This window comes from Mus pahari, chromosome 14 (genome assembly GCF_900095145.1).
Source record: "Mus pahari chromosome 14, PAHARI_EIJ_v1.1, whole genome shotgun sequence".
Taxonomy (NCBI): Eukaryota; Metazoa; Chordata; class Mammalia; order Rodentia; family Muridae; genus Mus; species Mus pahari.
The window spans coordinates 42,897,582-42,912,156 of NC_034603.1; the positions used below are offsets into that span (position 1 = coordinate 42,897,582).

Below are 14,575 nucleotides of genomic sequence, written 5' to 3' on the forward strand. Positions count from 1 at the left end.
AAAAAAAAAAAAAAAAAAAAAAAAAAAAAAAAGAAAATAGTAAGTAGCATTTTGCTAATACCCGGTTTTTTGTTTGTTTTTGTTTTATTTTTGGGTTTTGGTTTGGTTTGGTTTGGTTTGGTTTTTTTGAGACAGGGTTTCTCTGTATTGCCCTGGTTGTCCTGGAACTCACTCTGTAGACCAGGCTGGCCTCGTACTCAGAAATCCGCCTGCCTCTGCCTCCCAAGTCCTGGGATTAAAGGCGTGCACCACCACACCCGGCTTCTTCTTTTTTTTTTTTTTAAAGACAGGATCTCACTATGTAGTTCTGGCTAGTCTGGAACTCACAGAAATGAGTGCTTCCTCTTTCTGAGTATTGGAGCTTTAATTCCAATACTCTGCCATGTGTATATACTTTTAAAATTCAGATTTTATGTTAATTTCATTAGGGTTGGAGTAGGTGGATGGTTGAAACACACAATGAAGTGAGTTGGAATCACAAATTCTGGGGTTGTGGGTAGTGCTATCATCCTGAAGCCCTGGATTTGATACTCATTACTGCATAGAACCAAGTATGAGTTTGAGCCTGTCTCATTTTAGAAAGGGACAAGGAGGAGAGGAGGGAGGAAGGAAGGAAGGACTCTGATCTGAGTACCCAAGTGTTTGGATTGAGAACTATCCTGTGAGTGCTGCCTGTGTAATATGTGACTCTCCTTTCCTGGCCTAGTCACTTGCTCCCTTCTTACCTTCTTGGTCTTAAGTCTTATGATCCTCTCAGAAACATGTTTTTAATATCATCAGTTTCCTTCCTCACTGACAACTAACGTTTAGTGAGACTTAAGGCCTGGGCCATTTGGTCTGTGTTGATTTTGATTATACTGCTTAGCTCAGCCTGAAGGTCTGTTCCTCAGGCCTGAAGGGGTGGCTGTGGCTCTGGAGGGGGAGGATATGTGTGGGGGCAGGATGCTTACACACTGTTGAGTCAGGGGCCTGGCTCACCCGCCTGCTCACTCTCTTGCTCCCTCATATTCTGTGTCCCTGTAGGCTGTTTTGGAAGACCAGAGTCAGATGAGGCAGATGGAGCTGGAGATCAGACCCTTGTTCCTCGTACCAGATACCAACGGCTTCATTGACCACCTGGCCAGCCTGGCTCGGCTGCTGGAGAGCAGGAAGTACATCCTGGTGGTGCCCCTCATCGGTGAGCCGGGCGGGGGACACAACAGCCCCTCTACACACACACAGCAGCCCCTCCACACACGCCCAGAGCCAGGCAGGCTGACCTGGCTGTGCGTGTGTAAGACAGGATTTGCAGAGAATGCGTGGGGCAAGGAAAACTGTTTAATAATCAGAGTAGTTCAAATTATTATGGCTGATCCATGGCTTAAACTGCTTGAGCAAATGGACTCCTGTGTCCCAGCAACCAGCGGCTGCATGAGCCCAGCCCTTGTTTTTTCCTTATAAAGCTTGCAGTAAAACAGCAAAGCTGGTTCCCGTTATTGGTAAACACTCAGCCCTGGCAGATAACGGCAGTGCTGCTGGGTGGTCTGGCAGGGAGGCTGGGAGGATTTTGAAGTGGTTAGATGCCTTTGGTCTGATTGTCTTGTAGCTTTTCATGATCATTCTGTTGGTTCGAGGTAACATTCTTCTGGCCAATGTCACCCTAAGGCCAGACTGACAAGAACCCTTTAGAGCAAGACCTTTGGCTCACGCCTTTCAGTTCCTACCACTTGGGCCATTGGTACTGGTTAGCATCTTGAAGTCCAGCAAGCCTGCTTTTCCTAGCTGAGTGCTCATGGGAGATTACTGGGTACCCCTAGTTCTTAAGCTTAATGGTAGGTCAGCCTTTGGTTGTGCTTTGATCTCTGGGTAACTGTCAAGTACAGCTAACGTAGCTACTGCAGCTGATGGCTGTCCTATGGGGGGAAAGGGGTGTGTACGATGATTGCAAAGACAAGGATCTCTAGTATCCCTCTGCCAGCAGCCATTTGAAGTAAGTTCGAGAACACTATTCTCTGAAAAAGGCACTAGACTGGCAGTCTGCCTGACAGGCCACCTCTGACATCCATGCCAAGATGTTCCATTGGGCCTTCCCTCCCAGTCCCAAGTGTCTTAGTGCCAGATGGGGGTGGAAACAAAGGGCAGGAAACATCCGCCCCTGCAGAGCCTGTAGAACCCTGGGGGGTTGTGGGAAACACGTTAGCACCACCTGAGAATGTTGGCACTGAAGCAGTCCTCCTCCCTCCCTGTCTTCCTTCCCCCTCCCCATGTGGCCTGGACAGAAGCTCTTAAACCCAGGCCCTTAGACCTAAGGGAAGGTTTGCTCCACTTCAAAACAAGAGCAGCTTCTGTCATAAGGCCGAGCACCAGAACCACACAGTGCCCTGAGCTTTCCGTTGCCCTTCTGAGTGGGCTGACTTACAGGCTATAGCACTGCACCTTCCTCCTAGGAGGCTTTTAATTAGGAAAAAGAAAGTAGATTGGTCACTTTTGTTAGATGGTCTGTACTTGGTATAACTGAGAAGGCTCACTGGTGTCTCAAGGTGGCTTCCCCGGAATGAGAACATTGCTCTTCTGCCTTCCTATGCTAGCAGTCAGCGGCACTGCCCGTGCTCCTCGTGTGTGCTTAGTCTCTCTGCTCCTGATAATTACAGTGAAAAGTCAGATCTGTGGCTCTTGGCCCTAAAGAGCTTAAGTCTGATAAAGAAATTTAGATTTGGTAGGAAAGGGACAAATGCTAGACGATACATTTCAGAACATAGTCATTGAGCCTAAAGGTACTAGCAATTGACTGCTATATTGCAGCCACACACACTAGACACTCTGACCCTGTATCAGCTGGACAGATCCCTATATTCAAGGATGTAAGCAGAGCTCCTGTTCACTCATACTTTCCTTGGTGGACTCCTGCTTTCTGGCCAGAACAACAAAGGGTTAAGTGGAAGCCTTCCCTGCTTGTGTCTTGTGCTCTTTAACCTGCTCTGTGCGCTTTAGGTCTGACCCCAGCATTGAGAAGTCCCGCCTGGTGCAGAAGCACAAACAAGCATCCCCTTTGAAGCCTGTTTAGTTTGGAAGCAGGAAAGCAGATTTGGGGATAGAATACCAGTTTTTCCTGTTTGATGTTCTGTTTGCTGTACCATACACCATCCACCACTGCTACACATTATCTGGACCTTTCAGCTTCATGGTGCTAAAAGCATGGGTGTGTGTGTGTCTGTGTGCACATGTGTGTGTGTGTGTGTGTGCGCGTGCGCACATATGTGTGTGTGTGTGTGTGTGAGCATGTGTGTGTGTGAGCATGTGTGTGTGTGAGTGTGTGTGTGTGTGTGTGTGTGTGTGTGTGTGTGTGTGTTCCCATATGGGCCCTTTCCAGAAAATGTTTCTGAATACCCAGACAATGAGTGCCAGGCTCACCATGGAACAGCATGCTCATGCCGACTCCCCAAGCCATGAATCATTGCACTAAGGAGAGGCCTCAGACCCCAAACTCTCTCTAAGCCCCCAAGGAGTGCATATTTCCCACTTGACCTCAGGCTTTTGGCTGGAATTTTGGAAAGAATCTTCACCAGAAAATGAAGCCATGTCCCAGACACATAGACAAGCAGACAGGCGCGTGCACGCGCGCACGCGCTTGCGCACACACACACACACACACACACACACACACGTAGATTCAAGGAAGTAATGTGTGCCAAGGTTATGGTTTTACAAAATACCAGGGTCCTTGCAACTCAGTGTGGCTGTCCTTCTTCCTTGTGGCTTCCCTGTACTCTGCCAGATGGGACAGTAGAACCCCACCTCCTTTTGGACTGCTACGGCTCAGACCCAAGTAGCTGAGGAAGAGCACCTCACTCACCTTGTGCTCCTATGTTTTCATTGATCTATACTATAAGGAATGTCAGCTCCAGAAAATCCTATAAATTGCCCCTGAGAGGAAGATGGGTCTCAGAGGAAAAGGCAGAAAGGAGCTAGAGCTCACCAAAAGTCTTGGATCCCCTCTTATGCCCACAAGTATCTCTCCTACCAGATTCATTGGAAAACTCATGTGGAAAGGTGGCCTCTGTTGTCTGTGAAGAGGCCTACCTGAGAAAGGAATTGGGCAGAGAGCAGAGGATGCAGACAGCCATAATCGCTGATTATAAATTCTGTCCCATCAGTAATCAATGAGCTGGATGGCCTCGCCAAAGGGCAGGAGACAGACCACCGGGCTGGGGGCTATGCCCGTGTGGTGCAAGAAAAGGCCCGAAAATCCATTGAGTTCCTTGAACGGAGATTTGAGAGTCGGGACTCCTGCCTTCGGGCCTTGACCAGCCGTGGCAATGAACTTGAATCTATCGCCTTCCGAAGTGAGGACATTACTGGACAGCTGGTGAGACCCCCCAGAGAGAAGTCCACTATTAGAAGTGTTCCTGAGCTGGGTAGTGATGGCACACACCTTTAATCCCAGAACTCATGGGAGGCAGAGGCAGGTGGATCTCTGTGAGCTCAAGGCTAGCCTGATCTACAGAGCTAGTCCTAGAACAGCCAGGGCTACCCAGAGAAACCCTGTCTTGGGGGTGGGGGTGGGGGTGGGAGGAGAAGGTGTTCCCAAAAGGAAGGAGTAAAAGAAGCCCTTTGAACCTGGGCAGCTGAAGGGTAGCCACCATCAAGGCCCAGGAGGGGAGAGTTCCTTGCTCTCTGAATCCCTGAAGACAGACTCAGCCAATCAGAGCCAAAGCATGTCTGAATAAGACTCTAGGCCATAGCCCTGGAAGTCCCTCTGCCTCTGCATGGCGCCCCCTCCTGCCCAGTGGTGCTTTTCACACTGTCTTCCTCCAGGGTAACAATGATGACCTGATCCTCTCGTGCTGCCTGCACTACTGCAAGGACAAGGCGAAGGATTACATGCCCACCAGCAAAGGTACAGCTTGGCCTCTCCTTGAGCCATCCATCCCTCTGCCCTGCTTTCTCCTACCCATCCACAATCCCTAAGAAGAGTCTCTGCCGACTTTGGCCTGCTAAGTCCATACAGGCCTGAGACCATCTTATTCACCTTCCCAGAGGTTAGACCTACTATCAAAGCTTCCCTGTCCCTAAAGAATGTTACATGATCTAGAGCCAACTAGGAATGAGCCTCTCTAACCCAGGACACCCTGCTCTACGCTGTGAGCTTTCCCACTCAGTCTGCATCTATTTCCTTTCTTGGGTGAGTCCCTTCTGACAGCAAGAATGTCTTTATGATTCAGTATAGCTTGTTCAGGCCGTGGTCTCCTGCATCCAGCTTGCTGCAGCCCTGAGCAGTAGAGAACCTCTATTGGGCACACTTTTTTTCCTTTGGCCACGCTCACCTCCCTACCCATATCAGGGTATTTCTTGAACGTCAACCTGCATCAGACCTGCAGTGGAGATTCTCCACTGATCTCTATTGCAGTAAGCTGTAGTGTTTTACAGGCTCACTGGAGCTGGAGGTGGGAGAGAGTTTAAAGACTGAGCTTGTATCTGAGTTTTAAACTGTTTTGGTGAGCAGAATCCCATTTCTGGGTCACCCTAAAACTCTCAAGTGTCTGACCACCTCAGCCCTGAATGCCCTGTACACAGGACCACAGGGCCAGTGACATGTAGGAGACTTTGCTACTGATTCCCAAGACTCTGACATTTCTTTTTGTGGAAAGGAATCCTACCCCTTCCTAGCTCTAAGTCATGTACTGATCTAGTAATATCAGTGGGTCTCTGTTGCCCTATGTAGCCTCATGATTTTCTTTGTGTGACCCTCTACCACCCTGTATCCATGCCCCGTCTTGGCTTGCTGGCTCACCCAGGAGCTGTCCTCTCCATGTTTCTTCCACTGCTTAGTACAGCCCTCACTTGTGCTTGTATTTCTATACCAGGAGCTAGTCAGGAGTCCAGCACATATACTCTCCCTGAGGACCAGACCTAGAGTGTTCAACTGACAAATTAGAATCCTGGCTGAGGCAAACAGAGGAGCTTGTGCCCTATCCTAGAGCATAAGCTCTAGACAAGTTCCTTCTAAGAGGGAAGCAAGGTTGCAAAGGTCCTGTGGAGACATGTGGTTCCAGTAATCCTCAGCCACCAGAGTTCTGTTCTTAGCCCAGATACATTTGAACTTGTCCCCCCACCCTCAGAATTATTCCCAAACAGAATCCCACTGCCATCATGGGGACCGCCCCTATCAAAATTACATCAGCAACGGCTGGTGTAATCAAAGCCCATTTGTCAGTGTGAATTCTTAGCAGATTAACTTGTCAGATTCACAGAGAAACCGTCACCAAATGTTTATGTGTAAACGATGTTGAATTTTAAAATCATGTGGATTATGGCGGATGGGGCCTGACAAGATGACAGTCTCTGGTTTCTAACAAAGTGAAGTTACCAGTGTCAAAACAGAGGATGTTTATTGTTAAAAATGTCTCAAAGTATCCACAGAAACCCCTGCAGACCCCTGCCAGCAATGCTGGGCCTTGGTTGGCTGACCTAAGGCCTAGGACTCTTCTGGTGTGAAGCCCAGAGCAGAAGTGGTGGAGTTGCAAACAGACTCAGACAACAGCTGGGAACCCCATGTAGCACCCCACACCACTACCCCACCGCACACTCACATTCCAGGCCCAGGCAACAGAAGGAAGGCTCTTAGACCTCCCTTAATCATGAGGCGTGTTCTTCACCCTCTACACACAGCCCTGTCTGTCGTCCTCTTCTCCCCTTCCCTCACCACCATCAGCCCCCTGAGCCTCTCCCTCTTCATCCCCAGATTCCTCCCTAGGCTGAAAGCCAATTCTCAGCCTCCCTGCCTGGAGCTGGCAAGGCCAGCAGTACTCAGGTCAGACATGGATGTTTGCAATCCCCCAGCCCGCCAACCCTAGCCATCCCCGAACACCACAGGACATTTCCTGTGCCTTTGCTTTCTGCCAGACCTCCACTAGGAAATGCCAGGGCAGAGCTGAGGGATAGACCTGCCACCCAAGCAGTCATGCCCAGGGCCTAGAGTGTCACTTGACTGATTCCTGGGCCCCATTTTAAGTTTTCTCCTGTACATTAGTCAGACACAGGAAAAATCTGCTATAAGAATTATCTAAAAAGATGAAGGCTATTTGTACTGGTACAGAAAAATGTTGTGAGTATATAAAATATGAGTAAAGAAGATGTAGCTAGTGTGATCTCAGTGTTACAGGAGTAAGCTAGCCTATGTACGTGAGTGTATTTACAAAAGTGCGTAAGGAACTCAAGAAGGTACAGAGCTCCATGGAGCATGAGGCAGCTGCAGGACATTCCTCTCTGCTGCTCATTACCCTGGGTACTGATAGATGCTCACAGATCACGCTTTTAATAGATCCTTTGACCATAGCCACAAGGCCCCTTTAGCAAGGCTCTCCTGAGAGCACCCTAGAGCTAACCCCTTCCCCCACATTCATAAGATCTATTCCTACATTCTATTCACCTTTGTATTTTTTAACCTTTGGGTACATAAAACAGTAACACACACATCCCGCCTTTAGACGGAGAGACTCTGTTAGAATGAGGGTGAATCTAGGGCCAGGGAGGGGTACAGTGAGGAGTATGCTGCCTATTAGCTCTGCGTCCTTGGAAGACAGGTCTGCAGTGTGAGTACTCTCAGGCACCAGGCACAAGAGCCCCGTGTGAGGAGGAGTTCATAGCCCCAGCACAGCTCCTACCTAGCTTGACCCTCTAAGCATCAGGGGAATGGTGCTCTGAGCCTGGAAGGAACTTGCCCCTCCACGACCACATTCTCCCCAAGACAGGAGATAGTATTTGACACTTCTCTCCTCAGTTGAGCCCATCTGATTTCTGTGCCAACAGAGGAGCCAATCCGCCTGCTGCGGGAGGTGGTGTTGCTGACTGATGATCGGAACCTTCGTGTAAAGGCACTGACAAGGAATGTGCCTGTGAGGGACATCCCAGCCTTCCTTACGTGGGCCCAAGTGGGCTGAGGGGGCCACGCTGGGGCCCACCCCCATGGAACCATTCCTGAGAGGCCACCAGGTGCCCAGTGTAACACGGAAGATGTCCACGTGCCTGAGCTACCAATCCACCCAGACAATAAACCATCCTCTTCCAACCTCACGCCGTGGCCATGCTGTGGGGGAGCCGCTCCTCACAGAGCCCTCCCAAGGGTCAGGCGGAAGCTGCTGGGACCCTCCTGGGCTGCCAAGATTTAGCAGGGAGGTGACCGGCTACAGTGACAACAGGTAGACAAGCCGAATAGGCCACCAGGCTCCCACCCTTTCTCCCTCTGTCTGGTCCCAGGGCTGGAGTGAGGCCTACTCATGCCAAGGACCCAGCCACTCTGTAGTGGGAAGGGGCAGAGATTGTAAAGTTTCCATCAGATGCAAGGAAACTGACAAACCCCTCAGTCTGCACAGTCTGTCTGTCCTGAATGTCTGAGAGGCTTTGGCTGTCAGGAAGAGTGATGCCCTATGAACCCACGCTGACTTCTGTCTGTAACAGCAACAGCAGCCCTAGCCCTTCAACACACGCACACACGCACGCATGCATGCACACACACGCACACGCACGCACGCACTCACTCACACAGCACATGTGCACATGTTTCTCTTCCTGTCCACAGCTTGCACTTTGCCCTTGTTTTCCTTTTGGGCAGTCATGGGCCTAAGGGAAGGGACATCTGGTCTTGGGCCCATGCTTCCTGAGTGGCCTTCCACCAGCACATGCTCCCATCCTTGGCCTTCCTTTCACTGTAGTACCCTCTTGGGGAAATTTCCTCAGACTCTTCTTTGCCTGCCTGCCTTTTCTAGTTGTCCCCTTTCATCACCCCAAACCCCCTAAACGTCCTCACCTCAGTTCCTCCTCATTCTGAATCTTACCCCTACCACCTGTGACAGGAACCAAATAAAGCCTTCCCAGCTGCCCTCCTTCCCAAATCATCACACCTCTGAGAAGCCTCCAAGCTGGGAGAGCCGAACCCCGAGGTAGAGGTGCCAGGATGTTGAGCCCATTTCTGGCATTGTCACTGTACTTCTTTACCCAGAAGAGGGAACATGGGACCCTTTAGCTTTTGAGGGTTTTGGTTCTTTTGTGTTTTGTTAGTTTTTCCTGCCTCTTTTGTTTACAACCTCACTTGGAGGCTCCCTACCAGGAATGAATTCCTTCAGTCTAGCACAGAGGTAGAGGAGGATTGAGAAGGCTGCCTCAGGCTAAGCAGGGGTGATTCTTGATAGGATCACACAACCCACCTTAGGAGGAGCAGTGCTTCACCAAGGGTGCTCTCTGCCCTTCTCAGGCCCAGGAGAGGGCTGTGCAGGACAGTGCCCAGGACTCAGCTCGAAAGACGGGCTCTCTTGATTGTAAGGCCCAGGCTGCTTCCTGTGAGGTACCCTCCTCTGGCTGTGAGGGTCATTGGCTGGGAGTGGGGGGGGTTAGAAATGGGGAGAACACCTTTCTTCTTTCTGTCCCATTTGGAACCCTGGTTTTGTTTCCTTAATAAATTTTTAGTTATGAAATATAATTGACCTCTGCTTGTCTATTTTTTGGAACTGGGGAGGGGTGGCTGGTTTGGGCCTGTACACCTGTGTTGGGGCCCTGCCACCCACCGTAGTGCAGGGGCAGAAGAGAGCCACAGGATTAGGGACCTTGGTTACTGCTTTATTGCTGTTTGGTTGAGTATAGAAAATGGAAGCGGCTCTGGAAGAGCCTGTGTACAGAGTAGAGAATATACAAAGGGACAGAACGGGAACCAAGGAAGGAGACCTCTCTCCAGCCCAGCTAAAGTGGGCTCAGCATAGGGGCCACCTAGGGCGCATGCAATAAATATGGTCCAGGGTCCCCAGGAAGAGGAGGGGACACCTCGGAAGTGGAGACAGTTGGGTCAGGGTTGTCATCCCTGGCGCCAGAGCTGCCCACCCTGGTGGTGAGGAAAGGAAGGGTTGGCCCTGGGGCTAGTGCCACTTGTGCAAAATGAGGAACTTCACATTATCAGTCCCAGGCTGGGCAGGAGCAGGGGACAGGGAGGCCCTCCGGCCGGCTCAGTCCCCTCCCCTCTCTCCAACTGTGCCCAACGCTCCGACCCCAGCAGGGAGATTCACAGTGAGAATGGGTGTGGTCGCAAGGGCCGGAGGTAGGGCTGGGAGCGTCCTAATAATGGCATCCTTCCCCCAAGAGCAGCACGGAGCCGGGGGAGGGGGCCAATGAACCACAGGGAGAGGCAGGGTTCTCCTTTGGTCAAAGCTGATATCAAAAATATAAATCTCCCTTCCCCTATCCCACCCCCGTCCCGAGGTTTTCCCCCACTGACTTCCCCAGGCTAAGGCACTAAATAAACAGTGAGGCCAGGTGAGGTGTAGAAAGGTGGGGCCACCACTGCGGCGGCGCTGCCGCTGCTACCAGTTGTCCCCGGGCTGTCAGGCAGCGCCTGGAGCACCTAGGAGGGACGCTCTAGGTAGGAGAGAAACGGTCGATGGTCCGGCTGTCCGGTCCTGCAGCCAGGTGCGCGCCCTGGCTCAGCACCTCTGCCGCCTTATCTGGGCTGAGTCCTAGCTCAGCGGTGAATTTAGCCAGCGGGTAGAGGCTCTCGAGCGCCACCTTGGGGTCGTGCAGGAAGTGCGTGGTCTGCGCCAGCAGCTCGGCAGCAGCTGCCTTGTCCTGCTGCTTCAGACTCAGCTGTTCAGCTGTCAGGCGGGCCACAGCAAAGACACCCTCGGGGAAGTCGAGCTTGCCCTTGCCGTCGGGGCCAGGGACGCCAGGTAGTCCCCCCAGGCCAGCCAGCGCCCCGGCCGCGCCGGCCGCGCCACCTACAGCGTGCATCTTCATATGGCTGATGAGGTTGCGCTGTTGAGCAAACTTGCCACCGCACACCTGGCACTCGTAGGGCTTCTCTCCAGAGTGGATGCGCATGTGCTCCGTGAGGCGATACTGTCGGGTGAAGCGCATGCCGCACGCGTCGCACGCAAAGGGCTTCAGGCCCAAGTGGCTGCGCATATGGCGTGTCATGGTTCCGCGTTGCGTGAACTTCTTTCCACAGATGGTACACGGATAGGGCCTTGTCAGCCAGTGTGTCTTCTCATGCTGCCTCAGCGTGGCCGGGTCCTTGTAGCTCTTGTCGCAGGACGCGCAGCGGTACGGCCGCAGCAGCTCTCCTAGGCCGCCCGGCGCCCCAGCGACCTTGTCCCCACCGCCACCAAAGGGGGGCCCAAGGCCGGCGGCCCCAGCAGCCACCTCAGCAGCCTCTGCCCTGCCATATAACGCCTCTTCTTCCTCTACGTGAGCCTCCACGTGTGCATTCAGCTGTTCCGAGCTGGGGAAGCCTTTGCCACATGGGATGCACACGTACAGGTTGTCACCAAAGCTCTCAGGCTCACCGTAAGCCAAGTGCGGGCATGGGTAGCCCTCCAGGTGGCCGCCGGGTGGGCTGGGGTCCTCGCTGCTACCGGTCTCCTCGCTGCTACTCTTATAGTCGTCGCCGTCGGCTCCTGTGCCTGGCCCATCTAGGCTCCCGGGATAGCGTGGCGGGGGTACCAGGCCGAGCGGAGGGCCCCCGGGTGAGGCGGCAGGATCCCCACCGCGCTCCTCCAGGCGCTCAACCGGGGAGCCTCGATCCCGGACCAGTTCATCGCCATAACTACCCAGGCCTGGCTCGTGCTTCATCCAGCGGTAGAGGAGGCTGGAGCCGTCGGGGCGGCCGGGGGGCTCGGGTCCCGGACTGCCACCGCTTCCTCGAAACGGGTCTGGAGTCGGTACGGTCTCCTCCAGCTTTTGGAAGGGCAAAGGCGGCAGCGGGGGCAGGGCGAGCGATGGCTCCTTGTAGACTGCGGGCCCCGCACCGGGAGGGCTGTCCGGGCGTGGAGGCAGTTCGCGCTCACTCAGCGGTCGCTCAGGGACCGAGGAACCTGGCGGGCTCTTCTTGGACAGATCCAGGCCGCAAAGCGGGGAACAGCGACGCTCCGGGGCGCAGAGTGAGGCTGCTGCTGGGCCCGGGCCCGAAGCATATAGCTCGGCGCAGTGGGTGTTGACGGCTGCCTCGGGGCCCGACGGCGGCTCGGCGGCAGGCGGCGGCGGCGGCCCGGCCGGGGACGAGTAGCAAGCCTGGATGACGGGCGTGGCAGCTCTCAAGCCCCGGCCCGGCCGCCCGTAAGGCGCGTAGCCGCCGCCGCCGCTGCCTCCTCCCCGCAGGTGGCAGTACTTGCCGTGGCGTTTGAGGCGCTTCTTGCACAGAGCCACGAGGTCAGGGATCTGCAGGTAGCTGGCAGCAGCCAGCACAGCGCCCAGGCTCGGCTCGGCTCCCGGGGCCACCGCTGCTGCTGCTGCGGCCTCAACACTGTCGGTCAGGCGGCCGGTGTAGATGAAGTCCAGCACCAGGCGGAACACGGCCGGGCTCACCATGTCATGGTCCAGGTTTAGCAGGTTGTCATGCACCACCAGGGACTTGAGGTAGGCGCTGCTGGCCGCCAGCACGTTCTTGTGCGCGCGGAAGAGGGCATTCTGCACCACGATGATCACGTCGCACAAGAAGCCCTTGGTGCGCTGATTGTTGAGCTGCAGCAGTAGCTGCCTCGAATGGCCAGGCGCCTCCATCGTGTCCAGCATCGTCTGCCCAGCACACTCTCCTGCGGGAGACACACACCAGCTGGGTAAGAACTACGCAGTGCGGTGCCCTGGCCTCTTGTACCCAACCCACTCGGTTCCCCTCCGCTTCCCCTTCCCCTCAACTGAGCAGAAGCATGGAGCACCACGGCCTGAACAGTAGGATGGATCATCGGCCTCCGGGAGTGGAAGCCTAGGCCCGCCGGCCCCAGACAGAAGGAGCAGGAGGAGAAAGGCTGCGGATGGAGAGGAGGCTAGGTTAACCTATCTGTCCCAGCCCCAGATGCTCCTGGGCACTCGGGCTGGGTCCTGGGAACTTCCAGGGAGAAATCTGGATAGGGCGAAATGACCCTTTCGGAGACAATTACCCGATTTAAGTAAAATGTCCGCTTCAGGAAAAGTCATTCAGGGCCGAGAAGTTTGCCCAAGTGGGGAGACAAGGAGCCGAGCTAGAAGCGCCTCCCGCCTCGAGAGAAGTTGCCCCGGTTAGGGGAAGTGATAAGGAAGACAGGAGCACGATGCCCATCGAGGCGCCGCCCTGGCCGGGGGCTGTCAGGCCTTCGTTAGGGCGGCCGGGGGAGCGGAGACAGTGGCTGCGGTGGCGGGCAGAGCGCGAAGGCCGGGCCCAGGCGCGGGGAGGGCGTTATATCGGGGCAGGAGGCTGAGGCAGGAAGCAGGTGGGGGGGAGGGGGGAGCCACGCAGCTCCCAGGGGAGGGAGGGGGCAGCGCCCCGGGCGGGCACGGCGCACAGCCGGCTGCGGCCCTGACCCTGGCCTGCGCCCCACCCGCGTTCTGGACCCAGCCAGGGCCTCGGCTCCACATCTCTTCCCCAGCTCCCCTCCGCCCCGTCTCCCCCGAAACTCTGCCGCCTCAAACTTTGGGGAAAACTTTCCCAACTTCAGACAGGGCGGGAGGAGCGCGCCGGCCCCAGCCCCCCTCCCCGGCCCCCAGTTCCTCCTCTGGGCCCCCAATTTCAGCAGCCTGGTGGCCGTGGGGACCCACACCAAATCTAAAGCCGCCCTGCCCTCCGGCGAGCACGCCCGCCCCTGTTCCCCGCCTGGCCCGCAGGGCCTCGCCGGCCCGTTACCTGCGGCGGCCGCCCAGCCCGGCTTCCCTCCCTGAGGCGGTGGCAGCTCCTAGCCTGCGCCCCACCCGCCCCGCTGCCAGGCGCCGAGCTGTGCCAGGGCAGCGCCCCTGCCAGCCCCGCCCGCCGGCTCCCCTTGCCTTCCCCTCTCCTCCCCAGCCCATGTGCGGGCAGAGCCGGCCCCGGGCCGCTGACCCCGCCGTGAACCCGGCGCCGAGCAGCGGCCCAGCCGTCCCGAGTCCTCTAGGGAAGACACTTAGAGCCCCAAACGCCAGCCGCGACCCGGGCGCCCACGCCTGAGGATGCTCCTCCCGAGGTAGCCGGCGCGCGAGGACCAGACTGTCCCGGGTCCCTTGCCCTTCCCTGTCGCCAACTCCAGGACCCACCTGGGGGGCATGTCGGAAGCCCCGGGCCCGGCTGCCGGCGGATCCAGGGGGGGACGTGGCTGCAGTGCGCTGCCCTCCGCCCGCCGGGCCCCCGGTCGGTCTGTCTTGCTGGTCCGTCCTCCCCGCGTCCTGGTCGCGTCTCAGCCCCTCCGCGCTTTCCGCACACTCTTATCTGGAGCGGCCCGAACCGGCAGACGCTGCCGCGGCCATGGCGCCACCTCGCGGCCGCGCGGGGACTGTGTACGGCTGGGCTGCGACCTCTGGCGCACACCTGGGCCGAGAGACTTGCAGATGCGGAGCTGAACTGGAGATCTTGCAGGTTCGCGCGCTTCCAGATGTGCCCACCTGGAGACCCAGATATCGGACCTGGGAGTCCCATAAACCTTGGGGTTTTGTGCTGAGTGGTCCCGAGTACATATTTATATGTTATATTGAGCCAATTCGGAAAAAAAAAAAAAAGGTTCTGTCTTCAAATGAAGAACTCTTAAGCTAGGGGTGGTGGCGCATTCTTTTTTTTTTTTTTTTTTTTGGTTTTTCGAGGCAGGGTTTCTCTGTATAGCCCTGGATGTCCTGGAACTCA

General features: G+C 55.4%; 3 protein-coding genes across 6 annotated transcripts in view; 2 read left to right on the forward strand and 1 right to left on the reverse strand.

Annotated features, from left to right (window-relative positions):
• Smg6 (SMG6 nonsense mediated mRNA decay factor) overlaps positions 1–9,370 on the forward strand; it is a 242,328-nt gene extending 232,958 nt beyond the window's left edge. For all 3 annotated transcript variants that reach the window (XM_021212036.2, XM_029545906.1, XM_029545907.1), the window contains exons 16-19: positions 1,024–1,177; positions 4,134–4,345; positions 4,795–4,876; positions 7,789–9,370. In XM_021212036.2, coding sequence (XP_021067695.1) covers positions 1,024–1,177; positions 4,134–4,345; positions 4,795–4,876; positions 7,789–7,919 — 579 coding nt within the window. In that variant the 3' untranslated portion in view covers positions 7,920–9,370. The remainder of the gene's footprint in view (positions 1–1,023; positions 1,178–4,133; positions 4,346–4,794; positions 4,877–7,788) is intronic.
• A 201-nt stretch (positions 9,371–9,571) lies between these two features.
• On the reverse strand, positions 9,572–14,159 carry Hic1 (HIC ZBTB transcriptional repressor 1). Of its 2 annotated transcripts, none has more exons than XM_021212041.2 (2): positions 13,996–14,159; positions 9,572–12,548 (listed from the first exon to the last, which is right to left on the reverse strand). In XM_021212041.2, the coding sequence occupies exon 2, from the start codon at positions 12,526–12,528 to the stop codon at positions 10,381–10,383; it is 2,148 nt and encodes a 715-aa protein (XP_021067700.1). In that variant the 5' UTR covers positions 12,529–12,548; positions 13,996–14,159; the 3' UTR covers positions 9,572–10,380. The 2 variants fall into 2 exon arrangements, with proteins under 2 accessions (XP_021067700.1, XP_021067698.1); XM_021212039.2 differs by lacking the exon at positions 13,996–14,159 and adding an exon at positions 12,894–13,183.
• The window catches only part of LOC115065362 (zinc finger protein ZFPM1-like), a 6,457-nt gene continuing 5,886 nt past the window's right edge, over positions 14,005–14,575 (forward strand). The window contains exon 1 of the mRNA XM_029546123.1: positions 14,005–14,235. Coding sequence (XP_029401983.1) covers positions 14,005–14,235 — 231 coding nt within the window. The remainder of the gene's footprint in view (positions 14,236–14,575) is intronic.

Bases quoted from the DNA above. Each gene is read 5' to 3' on its own strand.
- Hic1 (XM_021212039.2), bottom strand. From the start codon at position 12,930: ATGACTTTTCCTGAAGCGGACATTTTACTTAAATCGG. The intron at 12,549-12,893 runs GTAATTGTCTCC...TGTCTCCCGCAG, and splicing joins GGACATTTTACTTAAATCGG to GAGAGTGTGCTGGGCAGACG.